Source organism: Polistes fuscatus, unplaced genomic scaffold (assembly GCF_010416935.1).
Source record: "Polistes fuscatus isolate 324 unplaced genomic scaffold, CU_Pfus_HIC Scaffold9, whole genome shotgun sequence".
Classification (NCBI taxonomy): domain Eukaryota; kingdom Metazoa; phylum Arthropoda; class Insecta; order Hymenoptera; family Vespidae; genus Polistes; species Polistes fuscatus.
This window is the reverse complement of record NW_025113173.1, coordinates 5,605,764-5,620,514: the sequence shown is the minus strand read 5'-3', so window position 1 is coordinate 5,620,514 and position 14,751 is coordinate 5,605,764. Positions and strand designations below refer to the sequence as shown.

At 35.7% G+C, this 14,751-nt stretch overlaps 2 protein-coding genes across 2 annotated transcripts in view; one reads left to right on the top strand and one right to left on the bottom strand.

Annotated features, from left to right (window-relative positions):
• LOC122525350 (protein bicaudal C homolog 1-B) overlaps positions 1–11,361 on the bottom strand; it is a 28,087-nt gene extending 16,726 nt beyond the window's left edge. Inside the window, exons 1-3 of the mRNA XM_043648078.1 lie at positions 11,116–11,361; positions 8,090–8,348; positions 6,645–6,688 (exon numbers count right to left, since the gene is read on the bottom strand). Of these exons, the coding sequence (XP_043504013.1) occupies positions 6,645–6,688; positions 8,090–8,309 (264 nt within the window). The 5' untranslated portion in view covers positions 8,310–8,348; positions 11,116–11,361. The remainder of the gene's footprint in view (positions 1–6,644; positions 6,689–8,089; positions 8,349–11,115) is intronic.
• Positions 11,362–12,421: 1,060 nt separating this feature from the next.
• LOC122525353 (N6-adenosine-methyltransferase non-catalytic subunit) lies at positions 12,422–14,751 on the top strand. Its single transcript, XM_043648086.1, has 5 exons — positions 12,422–13,162; positions 13,247–13,423; positions 13,497–13,814; positions 13,899–14,281; positions 14,346–14,751. Exons 1-5 carry the CDS (start codon positions 13,106–13,108, stop codon positions 14,581–14,583), a joined length of 1,173 nt encoding a protein of 390 aa, XP_043504021.1. The 5' UTR covers positions 12,422–13,105; the 3' UTR covers positions 14,584–14,751.

Here is a 14,751-nt window from a genome sequence, read left to right as displayed (position 1 = left end):
AGTCACTGTACATGTTTTTCAACAAAACGAGCCATGTGCAAATGAAAACGACCCGACTGATTTATATTTGATAGTTTTTTCGATAGACATTTTTCTGCATAAATTGAATACGTGCATGAGAATAAACAAAAGTGTTTTGTTAGATGACGTTTCCTCACCGGTTTCGCAGCGCGGAAATTTTTGTTGGAAATATACAGAAAATCGAACGATGAAACGTTACGTCAATGGAACAAACTAATCGTATCGCTACAACTTATTTTTTATTCCTTTTTCTTTCTTTATATCATTATTATTTTTTTCTTCTTTCTTTCTTTTTCTTTCTTTTTGTAAATTCACGTCAAGTCGCACTTGAATTCTCTCGTAATTTATCGCGCGATAAATTCGGTGACGGAATGGACAAACGAAGTCGTTATGTGCTTTTGCGAGAACGACGAACGAAAGAGGGAGGAGGAAGGGAGGAAGGGAGGAAGGGAGGAAGAGAGAGAGAGAGAGAGGAGTTAGACTCTTGATAAACTCGACAAGAAGATATCGACGGTGTTGTGCAATTTAAAATGTATCGTCGAACTTCTACTTGCTTGTCAAATACGTTTCGAAAAAAAAATCCTTAAAAAAAAAGTAAAATAGAAATATAATACGATCGAATAAGAAAAGCGAAAATAACATTTTTCTACGACCTTTATCCTCGATAAATTCGTAACAATTTAATATGCAATTATTTTCGATAAGGAATACAAAATATATATATATACTTATTTTTATTATCTATTTGACGATCAGTTTCATTTATCGGAATACGCGTATATAAGTTAATGATCATAAAAATGATTTACAAATGTAAGTCATTAGAGATATTAAAAGACGTATTTATTAGCACGTGCCATAATTGAAATTTTTGGAATAATTCAAATCCAAACGTCAAAATATCTCAAAAGGAAAAAAGAAAATATGACTCAAGAGATTAAACCATTTTCATAATCGCCGACTGATTACGAATGTATACGAATATATGCCTAAGTATAAAAGTAGCGTTCTATCAACTTTGGAAATACCAGGAAAAAAAGGAAAAAAAAAAGAAAATAATATCTATCACGTGATAAATAAATTTACAATTACATCAGTATTTTCGAGTAATCGCACGTGACACGTATCGTAAGTATTCGCGAATCGATGCATGCGAATATTTCTTTTCTACCGAGAATTGATACATACGATCATGACTTTTATACTTTGTATCAGCGCATACATCTCTGTCGTTGCTTTTGCCGTCTAGACTGAAAGCGAGCATACCTAATTAATATTGGATTATGTTAAGCAGTCGAGATCTAACCTTTGTATTCGACGAAGAAGTTACGATCGATACTGATCTTCGAAGAACGTCTTTCGAAGATTCCCTTTTACTAAATCACTCGAGACATTCTTTCGATGCTACTACCATTTCTTTCGCAACTCTAACATTGCATTTCGTTTTAATCTATATATTAGCTGGAATAATAAATTATCTCTGATATATGTAATCGAACTATCATCTATCGAATTAAAAAGGGCACATTTTGTATTTATCGTATATTAATATTTCCAAGCGTTGTTCTAATCTCATTCGAACGCGTTTCGAGCGCCAAAGTTTGAACCCGTTATTTCGAGTTGCCAAGCGGTGACCGAGAGTAACCTCGACAGTTGCAAAGGGTTAATATTTCGATTAGGGTCGTCCGTGTCTACCTTGAAATATGAATTTATTTAGTTTCTTTATTCATTAGAAAAATTTGAATAATTCAAAGTTCGATGTTCGATATTTCAATTCTTAGAACCCTTTTTGTTTTTTAATATAAAAACTTTTTCTATCGTCGACATAAAAATGCATAACTTGGCGAAAGCTTTTTAGCCATCCCGGTTCGTTAAACAAAATAGAATAATATTGACGTTAGATCTAGAGCGTTTACACTTTTTGGCCGTCGAAAGTAGGCGCCTGTCTGACACATCTTCCTCTCCAATGGAAATCACATTAGCTCGTTTAAAGCGGGACGCTTTTGAACTTACACTTCGTTTCCTTCGTTAAACGCGGCGCTAGCACCGAGTTTTCTTCCTTTCGCGTAACTTCATTTTCGTCTTGGAAAACTACCTATAAAACTTACTTAGTATTTACATCTTACAATTAGATACTACGAGAGGAAGTATCCATCGAATACGAATTACCAAGGAAATCGTGTTATTTTCACTCGTCGCAATAATATTCTAATTTCAACTTAAATAAAAAAAAAAAAAAAAACGAAAAGAAGAAAAGAATTATCAAATAATCGAGAAACTTTCGAAAGTGTAATAAAATACAATTGTGATCTTTCTTTCGATAAAATTTTACGAGATAGTGACGAATTTAAACGCGATTAAAAGAACGAGATAAAAACGGAAGTTTCATCTTTTGAAAATATTATAAAGAAATAATACACTCGTGTATAAAGATTAGAGAAACGACGTGCACAAGTGCCTCGTGCACGATTATAACTGTGAGTATATCAGTAATTAGTTTTGAAAATAAAATACGAAAGTATTCGTTCCTATCTTGCAACATACATATTACGATATATATGTACTCGCGTATATGTGTATACGATTGTTCTTATCGATACACTGGGACATATTTATTAATTTAGAAATTACATACTCGATGTCATAGATATATTAAAAATGACATTGACAAAATATATATCCGAGCAAAGAATAGATTTAGATCTTAGAACCCTCCCTCCCTCTTTCACTCTCTCTCTCTCTTTAAACGGATTCAAATGAATACCATTTCGACAAGCGGATCCGAATCTCTCCAGGTCTTTTTCGATATCGTCCTGGCCATGTGCCAGAGTCGAGTTATGCAGTGGAAAAATACTGCAAAAAACATATCTAGATGACACAAACCGTGGTTGAGTAGCCTTGAGTGTACATGTAAATTATTTCAACGCAAAGACACGTGTGTTTGCGCGTCAATATCTTTATAAACACGTATGTTTTTTATTCGCTGATATATACAAAAAAATAATCAACGATATTGCTAGCAAACGAGAAATTGGTGAAAGTTAGAGATCCTGTCGTACGATAAAATATATATATGTATGTATATGTATTTACATATATATTATTTGAATGCGTCAGCTATATCAATGTATCTTCTTATCGGTATTGCCGTGTAACACCGAACGATTACATAATGGAAGTAAGTTTGAAGTTAAAATCGAAATCGAACGTGGATGATAAGAGCTTACGGAACAAAGTCTTTAATTTCGATATTAAGAGAGAGAAATTTTGAGTAGTTTCGTTCATTTGTTCAGATAATCGTACAGATAATTATTGTACCTATCAGAAAGTTTATACATCGTCGTTTAAAATGAACTCGCAATTTTATCTATCAAAAATACAAGGTGGTATCGAAGATAAGATACATCTATCTCGTCAACTATTTATATTTATTGAAATAAAATGATGGAGATTTTGAGGAAATAAATCATTTGCGGAAAAATAATTTTAATATTGTTGTCGTGTATATATTTGCGCGTCTATTAAATTGCACCATATATATCGTGACGCGATATTTAGGACGACGTCGAATAAAAAATAAATAATTTCTCGTAAAAGAGAAGAGAAAGAGCAACAACAAATCAAATACTATGATTTATGATTCGTCAGATATTTACGTCCTACTACTTTCTCTCTCTCTCTCTCTCTCTCTCTTCGAAAAGAACGTGATTCTGCCTACATTTGGAGAATGTCATAAATTTTGACCAGTACTGAAATTTATAGGATGGAACGAACGGACACGCTCTCTTAGATAGAAAGAAAAGAGAGGAGGGGTTAGGGGGGAAACACGCAAGTTGTTTTTATGGAAGTGTCATCAAGTTGGCAAGGATCTCTCGGTTCACCCACGCGACTTTAATGTTAGTGATTTTCACTCTAGAAACCTTACCTATTTAGTACTACTATTACTACCACTACTACAGAGTCATTCGATACGAGTTAAGATGATTGGGGGTAGAGTCGGTAAAAGTTAGTTTAAAAGCGTGCAAGTGAAACCGTTGCATATGTATGTTGCAATGGAATCGAGTAAAGCCGCTCTATAAATAATCGAGCAGTGTATTTCCAGGGCCCCTTTTGCGCAACGCACCAACGATAAGGATAAGCGCGAACATTGCCTTCGAACTTGTCGAACAACGGATAACGATGCATTTGCTATGTCTTATTAGATTCCGCGTGTTAGAAAATTCGTCGAAGGTATAATGCCGAGCAACATTATTTTTCCATAAAACCGTACAATCGAATTTTCAATGAATATCATTTAATTCGAGTTTTTCGAATCGTTTGATATATATATATATAAGTGTTTCTAATTATATATTTATATTTAACGAAAGATAATATTCTCTCTCCTTACGTAATATCTACCGATTAAATTCCTTTTGCTAGATCCGTAGTAAGAAGAGTAAGGAAGATAATGGATAAATATTTTGTCGAAACGAAGAAGAGAACGCAGCCTATACGCCGAGAAAATATTTTCGTACGATGTGTGCCGCGAGGGAGGGTGGGAAGGAATATTTATGAGACGTTCCCGGTGATACGTTCCCGACCAAGTTTTAACGTTAAAAACATTTTGCGGTATATTTAAAACAAAGTAAAGAAACGTTTGAACGATTGAAATGACGAAAATACGAAGAGAGAGAGAGAGAGAGAGAGAAGACGATTTAATGTATCGAGATAATCTGATGAGTTAGAAACGTTAGAGGATGATAAGAGAAACGGATAAACACATTCCTATATCTAAAGTAAATAAATGAAATGAAATGAGATGTGAACACACGGGAAGCTAATAAGAAAATAATATAACGTTAGTTGGAAAGTGAAAATTAAAAATAAATTCGCGGAGGGGAATGGAAAAAAATTGATAGAAAAGTTTGACGAATTTGCACGCATCCGAAATGATCATTTTCATAGAATCGAATTACTCCAACGCATCTTTTTCGAATCGTTCGTTCGACTTGTACTTATAACACGTGACTTCGTAAGCGTGTAAACGATCGAGCGCCGGCTTTTATCGACGCGAGAAAGCCGAGCTTGAGAATTATTATCGGTCTCTTCGTAGTCGGGAGAACAAATATACAAAAATAGCCTTCTTAGTTCTCGCATAATCGCAAGGTCAGCAGAGAAGACAGCCTATATGTTTGCTGCTGCGCGTTCGTATGTGTCCGCGTGTACGTGTGTGTATGCGAGAACGCGTGTTACGCTCTTTCGACTTTTAAGAACTATAATAATCGCATATCTTTCCAACTTCGAATTTTCTTTCATTTAATCGTGTATAAGATTTGATTCGATTATCTCATGCATATATTAAACGCAATAGAGAAAAAAATCATATTTAAATATAAATTATATCTATTCCGTAGATCTTATTTATTCATGGGAATTGTCGAGGAGGTGGTGACTATACCGTTAAACTATGTCGACACCAAACTGCAACAATCCGATCGAATCAGAGATAGTTTGAAGAGAAGCGCGAAGGGGTGGCGGGGGAGGGGGAGGGGGAGGCTCACGATCTCTTTAGTAATCGCATCTGCACGTGCGTTTCTATTGCTTCGGGATTTATTTATTCCGTTGTACGCGAGTAAAACAAAGAAGAAACCGATTTCGTTACGGATCGTAAAAGTAGGATCGATCAAAATCATACCTGGAATGAAGATTTTCTTACGAACAAATTCAAAATGAAATTCACATTTATTTTCATTATTCTTTTATCCAAACGAGATCTACGTTGTTTATCGCGTAATTCAATATTATGCAACGACAAAAATATATCACTCGTGATCCGATTACGTGTTTAGCGATAAATTAATTGCCAAAAAAATTATACAGCAATTTTATGTTATATACATAGGAAAAGAAAGGAAATGAATGGGGAAAAGACACGAGCCGCGTGCGTTTATGCTTCTAACTTTGAGCCGGAGAAAGAGAAAGGCGTTACGTCAACGGAACGTGCTATCTCTATTCGTCATCTAAAGTTCTTGATCTATCGATCGTGAAAGATCGATAGATCAAAAGTTTCCGATCGATAGGTAAAACGATCTCTTACACGGATATAAAACTTAGACGACGACGACGACGACGACGAGATCGGAATCGAAGCTAGCTAAACGACACACACACACACACACAATTTTAAACCCATCAATCGCATTTCAAATGCTACTTGTATTTCAATTAAAATACTATAAGCGTGAAAATCTACTTTCGATTGGTCTTTATAACGTTCTCTAAAAAAAGAGACCTTAATTAACACATTTTACAAGGCGTCGAAGCATGAAAGATTAATCAATGTCGTTCGCGATGAACTCGAACGTAACTCGCGTAGTAGATGCGTTCTCGATTAAATATACTTTGAAGGAGAATATTTTTTTTTTCTTTTTTCTCTTTCCAATAAAAAGATCGATCGATCGATTTACATTCTATAATTTATAATTACAATTTCAAATGCATATAATTGCGACAATTTAATAACTCTCGTTATAAACATTGATTATTCTTTAAAGATTATCCATCGATCTTTGCCGTGATTATATCACCAGTGGAAAATAATATTTCGAGTAAAGAGGAAAGAGAAATATATTTTTACTCACGCTATGAAAAAAGGTATCCGCTGCTTTCGGCATATCGTTGTCACCTGTAAAAATAAAAAGTACGCCGTCAGATACGCATTTAAATATTTACAACAACGAGGTAACCGTGTGTATGTCCCTGCTGCGGAGAGATATCGAGAAAATGTAATTAAAAAAGAAGAAGAAAAGAAAAGAAAAGGCAAAATAAATGTTTGGCGTAAATGTGATAGAGATGAAAAGAATAAACGAGACCATTTCATCGAATACGTGTTATACGTATAAATTATTGTTCGTGTGTATTTAATTGCCAAGTTGAATATCAATGTCTATTTATTGCTGTCACAAGTTTGGGACAAGCAAAGTAGGAAAACAATAATTGTAGGCTTTGACGGTTCCTCTAATCCGGTTTATAAACATAACGTGTGTCTATTTAAATCTCGATTGCCGGATATACAAAGTTCTAACACACACACACACACACGTTCTCTGGGTATCTCTCTGTATCCATCACACGTATCTATTCGCAAAATGCAAATACGTAGAAGAAGAAGAAGTAGAAGATGAAGATGAAGATGAAGGAGTCCTCGATGGTCGAGGCGAAACGAGGCAAACGAGGCAACGGTCACGTACCGTTTCACGCAGGATCGACTTAGAACCTTCTAATTGCTCGTTACGATGACAAAACTTTCGACATGTAACGTCCGTTCATGTGATTGTTGCACGTATCTACTTATTTATCATATTTATGTAGAAACGTAAACGTTTCCTTGTTCTCCTTGCTCATCAAAAATCTATCATTACGCGAGGGATTAATGTTAATTGAAATTTATTTCGCGTCTCTCTTTTTTCCTTCCTTCCTTTCTTTCTTTCTTTCTTTCTTTCTGCATCGATTTTCCGCACGAGTAAATAATTTTCGATATGATCGTAAAGTTTAATTCGTTATATTAAGAACGAACGAACGAACGAACGAACGAATACGAACCTACGTTCGACTCGATCAAATTTGCTTAGCTTTTCCATTTTTTTCTTTCGAAGCATAATCGAAGAATTTTTTTCTAGCGAAATCACTTTTTTTAAATTATGACATCGCGAGAAATTAATTTCGAATAAAAAGAAAAAAAAAGAAAAGATCTGCTTGCCGATGCAAAATGAAATATTTCAAATAATAATACTACTACTACTACCGGTTCGATGTTTTAATTAACGATCTATCTTATAAACCACGCGAAAGCGAATGTTAAATTGAAGAATTTATGTGCAGAAAAAGAAAAGGAAAACAAAAAATAATAGAACGAGAAAGAAACGGGAAATTACGTAAATAAATTACTGGACGAAGATATAAGGTCAAAGGTTTGAAAGTACCTTCTTCTTTTTTTTTATGAACAACTAATCGAAAATCATGGAGATGCGTTTAAAAGAGAAAAAAAAAGAAACAAAAATGACAAAAAGACTGAAACGATACTGACCCTGCAACATTTGCTCTAATTTTCGTCTATCAACGCGGAAACGATCCTGATGTAGGTCTTCTGGATTGGAAATCCCCAAGACGGCCGCGAGATCTCGAATTTCTTCGCGACTCTCGAAAATGGACTTGCCGGAAATGCTACTCGTGGGTGTGCCTTCCGACGTTTCCGACATAGTCTCTGCCGCCCTTCGCTCTGTCTGTATCACCTCGTCGGGTCTCATCTCGTTCGATTGCTCCTACGGCGAATTCGCCGTATATTTCTACAAAAACAAACCCCCCCCCAACAAAAATTAATTATATTTATAAATTAATATACGTGTATATAAATATATATATATTTCAAATATAGACAAAAAATATGTATATTACTTTGATACGCTTATATGGATTATATTTGTATATAACTGTAGGAGGAAGATGTGTACATTAGAAAGGCACGTACATAAAAGTAAAGGTGAAATGTGGATATCGAAATAGTAGATGTCGTCGTCGTTGTTTGAAGTTCCTCGTGAAAATAAAGTCGAGGACGTTGTCAAAGGACAAAATACGTATCAATACTTATCGCAAAATACCGGTTAACTATCTTATTTAGGATAGTTAGAAATGCGATTAAAATTCGATGTATAATTATTAATCTAATCGACAAAATTGAACGATAATATGCAAGAATGACGTACTAAGCGCTCCAGGGTGACTCGTACGTTGATTTTTAATTTTCAAATACGAGAGGAAGACTAAACAACAATCGGAGAATTATTATTTGTCGCGTGATTTTATTTTATACTTTGAAAAACCCGATCGAGGAGCATGAGGAAATAGCCATTTAGATGATATTATACACTTGTTTTCGAATGGTTGTGATAGATACGGGGGTAAGGAAAGGTAGATCGCGGTTAGGTGACTCACCCTATACGTAGGCGTAAGAATCTCTCACGTTTCCTTGAATTCTTTTTCTTTTTCTTTCTTTCTCTCTTTACTCTCCCTTACTCTCTCTCTCTCTCTCCCTCTTTCTATTTCCCTTTCTCTCTCCCTCTCTCTCTCTCTCTCTATCTATCTCTCTGATTCTTTTTCTCTGTATCGGTTTCTTTCTTTGTTTCTTTCTCGACGTCTGAATATTGTTTATAGTTTAAACGAGGACGATCCTAGCTGCTTGCAAGCCGGAGAGGAAAAGGGTGACGTTGCTATCGGTGCCAACCGTTTCTCGGAATTCGAAGGAATTTTCGTGGTAAGACTCGATTAGTTTGACCAATCACAAACGATCTTTTCCCGTTCGCGAGACGCCTATTCAATCTGTAGGTTCGTTCGTCTCTCTCGCACTCGTTCGAACAAACGCGCGTTCATCCTCCTTCTCTTTTCCTATTCCTATGTCATATCCAAAGACCTTTGTCAGTCTCTGACATGAACAAAAAATTGTTTTCGCGATCCATCACGCTCGAACGTACACGCTTTCTCTCTCTCATTTATTTACTTACTTATTTACTTTCTCTGCTTCTCTCCTTTTGTTTTCCTCCCCGCGGAAAGAAACAATGCAGTACCTTCCACTTCTACCACCTATAGTGACTAATACTCTACTAATTGCTCTCGAAAAGAAATAGGAAAGGAGGAGAAAGAGAAGAAGGTCGTGACGTCGCGATTCTACTTATCCTCCTTTTCGAACTCTTTGCTCGTGATTATTTACCGTCGAATCAAAGCAGTTCTCCGTTCGATTCCTATCGTTTCTTCGATGATAACAGAGAGAGCGAGAGCGAGAGAGAGAGAGAGAGAATTTCAAATGACAAAATAACGACTCCCTTATTTTTGGAAATTTTATTTTACAACAATATTACCTCTAATCGTATACCAAAGAAGAAGAAAACAACATTGTACATACCTATTAATTAAACATATATTTGCGTGGAAGATTATAATTGTAAGAGAAAATAATAAGATAGAATTGGGAAATATTAGAGGAGGAACGATACGAACCTCGATAAATGGTCGGTCAAAGGAACGAAGGAACGAAGGCAGGATCGATCGATCGATCGATCGATCGGTCGGTCGGTCGATCGATTAGAGCGACCTTGCGAGCGTCCTCGCGAGCGTCCTCCTGTTGGAGGAAGAGACCCTTTCGGAGCCCGATATCGCGACGATAACGACGAGGTGAACGACGAGGAAGCGACGCGAGACCGGCTTATAGCTCACCACCTGTTTCCGCCGGCTGTTACCTTGACACCGTCGCGAGAGACTGCTCAGGAGGAGTGCGTTCTCCGTCTTTCTTTCCTGATGAAAGAGCAAGTGCGCGCGCGCTCGCGCTCACGCTCGCAAGCTCGCCTATACATACGCTCATACATACGCCTATACGCCTATACGCCTATACGCCTTCCTTCTCTCGATCTTTTCCGATTCTTACCGATAGATCCCGATTACCTTGTCGGCGGGTAAAGCCAATCAAGAAGGTTACGTGTCCCATCGATCTCTCTACTCAATTTTCTTCTTCTATTTACTTTGCCCTTTAATCTTTGCCTTTTAAACATCGAAATATTGACAAGAGTCTCTCCTTTGATTTATTATTTATTTTAATACATCATCCCTTATCTTATTCCAAATGATTTATACGTAATACCTATATGTATCTAACGAATCGTCGTATAAAAGTATACGCGAGCAAATTGATTTTTAAATTATTCAACGATCGATCGATCTTGAATATCCAAACGACCGGTTAGATTTTTTTGCAAACGAGTTTTATACGAGTTGCAAGAACGAACTACATGTACGAGGTAACGCGATGTAAAAGCACCTCCTTTCCGAAGAAGTATTTTCAATGATTCTAAACTATCGAGTATTGGGTATTTAAACGGTACATAAGTCGATAAGATTTTTCCATCAATTTAAAAACTAGTCATTTATTTACGAGCCATGTATTTCCTTTAAATGGACAGGGAGAAAGCCGTTTGAAAATATTTGTAAAGGGCAATTGAGAGACTAATGGGACCGACGATGATTCATTTCTAAAGTATTAGAGGAAAAATAAAATAAATATCTTACTTTTTGACGAAGAAAATAGAAGAGAAAAGTATAAAAAGAAGAAGAAGAGGAAGGCTTCCTCGTGATTCGAGGGCGTCGATTAGGCAAACGTCAGCTGGACATCGCACATAGATCGGTTCTATGTTCGCGCGTACAATTCCGCGGCGAAAGACGCGACCGTCCGACCCCGCGTCCTTTTGAAAACCGACTGACGTCGCGACTGACGTCGACCGGAACCGGCACTCCACGAGGATTCGCGATCGCCGTTCCGATTGGACCGCTGCCACCACCGCTTCTGCCCCCGCCCCAAACCCTGCCCCCGCTCCTAGTGGACGCTGCTAGCCTTATCACATTTTCTTCATTATGTTACTTCCAAAACTAATGTAAGTTGCCATTTTCATGAATCGCGACGTTCGCCTTTCGATCGATGTCGGATCCAATAAAATGGAAAGTAGGCAATTACAAATGCTCACTTTTTCTTGAGACTTGTTTTATGGAACAAAACGAGAAGTGAAGTAATTTATCGGGGTAATGGGGTTTATTACTCGCGCATTAGTCTTAACGCTAGATTTACGAATGTTTCGTTAGCTATTTTTTCTAAACTTACAAACATTGTTTTGTTCGAGTTTTCGAGTTGCATAATACCCTTTCGTACACTTCCGATAAACTAACAATAAGATAATTAATGTTTATTCTTATCAAACGTGCATAAGAGTCATCGTAGAGAAACGTTGCGCTAGGAAAAGAAAAAGAAAAAATAAGAAATACGATAGCAAAGTAACGCGAACGAAAAGTAACGACGGTAATGACGACCAACGATTGGATTACCCGACATTAGCCTTAGTCATAGTTCGTTAAGGTTTATGGACGGACCTCGACGTAATTAAAGTGCAATTTCTAACTCATTGTCAATGTTCACGTGTGGCCAATTACACATTGTCATAACACGTTATGTATAGTAAGAATAAGCAAAACGTTCGAAGGTTAACTCCTGTTGATTTCATTTTCTTATTGCATCAAATTCATTTTTTTGCTTCGTTCTGTAATAATTTAATCGACTGTTCATTTATTCATGTAAACGCCGTTTGATCTTACTTCAAAAAATGTCGACTTCTATCTTTTTTTTATTGTAGTTTCCGAAGAAACGATATTTCCTGTTCTGTAAAAAGACATTTTCTTTATTATACGCGTCGTTTTAATTGATTTTCTTTACCTTTTGACAAAATGTAAAATACTCGATTTGAAATCCCGTTCAATAACTTTGCCTCCATTGGTCTTGTACACTAACGCATTATGAAATCACTTCTTTGTAATCGTACTACATAATCTGACGTACCGTTCAATTATCACCATCGACGAAATTATCTTTAGGAACAGATTATGCAACATTTGTGATATAATCACTTCGTTTAAATGTTAATTATTGCAAAGAAAAAAATGTAATTAGATCACTACGTCGACGCGTTAAAGAGTAGATGGCGCGTCGATCGTTTTGGCGCTTCCAGGATCGTAATTACGAAGGGTTCCGCAAGGGTACCGATATTTTTTTATTAGATGGCGCCTCGATCGAAATTTTTTCAGTAACGTATCAAATGTAAACTTCAGTGGCACCGTGTATTTCTATTGTATTTAAAATATGGATATTTAATTTTTACGATTAAAATAATCATCCTAATTTCTTCTAATCATATATACACGCAATTATTTGAAACGTTAGGATAATTTAATAACACGTTTGATATGTATATACATACGCACATATTATCGACTCGACATCCTGCTGCAATGATGTGGTCTTCTTATTTGTAACAACAGTTTGCTCTACAAATTTCTATTTTATTATTATATACTATGTTTTTATCTTAATTAAATAATCAAGAATACAAACGGTGATCCAACTAATCTGTGATATCAATAGTTTGTTCTTCTTTATTAAGTGTAAATGAAATTTATTATAATATCCCTTTTTTGTAAATATATAACCTAAAACTAAATATATAAACAATGAAAAATGTTGCAAACACTAAGGGAACGTTCTCAAAAAAGGAAAAAACTTCTTGCACAAACGGTAAGTTATGAAATAGTTGGATTATTTTTTAAATCCTTCCTTAAATTTTACATTTTTCTAAATGTCTACTTTTTCTTTTTTTAGCTTGGAGTTTCCAGTGTAGATGAATTGAGACAGATTTTGGGTACTGACATCGATAACGTCCAGAAAAAGAAGGGAAAACTATTGTCGGAGAAAACTGAAAGTACTGTAAAAGATGTAAAAGATGATGCAGTACCCACGGATGAAATCGTGTACAAGGATTCATCTACTTTTCTAAAAGTAAGTTCTTCAATTTATTCCATGTATTTTTACATTTGATTACTTTCATAGAAATGGTTTTTTAATATTTCAGGGTACACAATCTTCCAATCCACATAATGATTATTGTCAACATTTTATCGATACTGGTCAAAGACCGCAAAATTTTATAAGAGACGTAGGATTAGCCGATAGATTCGAGGAATATCCTAAACTAAGAGAACTAATCAAATTGAAGGACGATTTAATAGCAGACACTGCTACTCCTCCGATGTATCTCAAAACTGATCTCCTTAGTTACAATTTAAAAGAACTCAATTGTAAATTTGATGTAATTCTTATAGAACCGCCGTTAGAAGAGTATCAAAGAACGTGCGGTGCAACGAACGTTCAGTTGTGGAACTGGGATCAAGTTAATACGAATTCTATTGTATTGCAAATCAATTATACAAGTTAATCGATCTCTATTCAATTAATTATATTTTTTCTCTCACAGATAATGGAATTAGATATTGGCGAAGTAGCTGCTAATCGAAGTTTTGTATTTTTATGGTGTGGAAGTAGCGATGGTCTGGATATGGGACGTTTCTGTCTCCGAAAATGGGGTTTTAGACGTTGCGAAGACATTTGTTGGATTCGTACAAATATTAATAATCCTGGACACAGTAAGAACTTAGATAGTAAGGCTGTGCTTCAACGAACTAAAGAGCATTGTTTGATGGGTATTAAGGGAACTGTGAGAAGATCTACGGACGGAGATTTCATTCATGCAAACGTTGATATTGACTTGATCATATCGGAAGAGCCTGAATATGGATCCATTGAAAAGCCTGTCGAAATATTTCATATAATCGAACATTTTTGCCTTGGTAGACGAAGGTATAGTTTTAATATATCGATCATCGTGATATTAGCAATATTCTATTTTACATATCGTTTTTAGATTACATTTATTTGGACGCGACAGTACGATTAGACCAGGTTGGCTCACCGTTGGTCCAGAATTAACAAATACTAATTTTAATGCCGATCTCTATACCGGTTATTTTTCCACCGGTCAAATAACCACAGGATGCACAGAACGAATAGAAGCACTTAGACCAAAATCTCCACCACCTAAAGGCAAGGTTTCCGGTAGAGGTAGAGGTGGTTTTAATCGCGGTAGAGGAAGGGGTAGATGAATGAATGTGTAAATATTTTTTAACCAACTACAATAATTCAATTTGTAGTTTCTTATATAAGAGAATTGTACCTATGAGTTGCATGTGATTGATCAATTGTATATGAACTACTCGATTGTAATACTTATACGTGCATTTTAAACTAATATTATCTTATTAATGATCGTA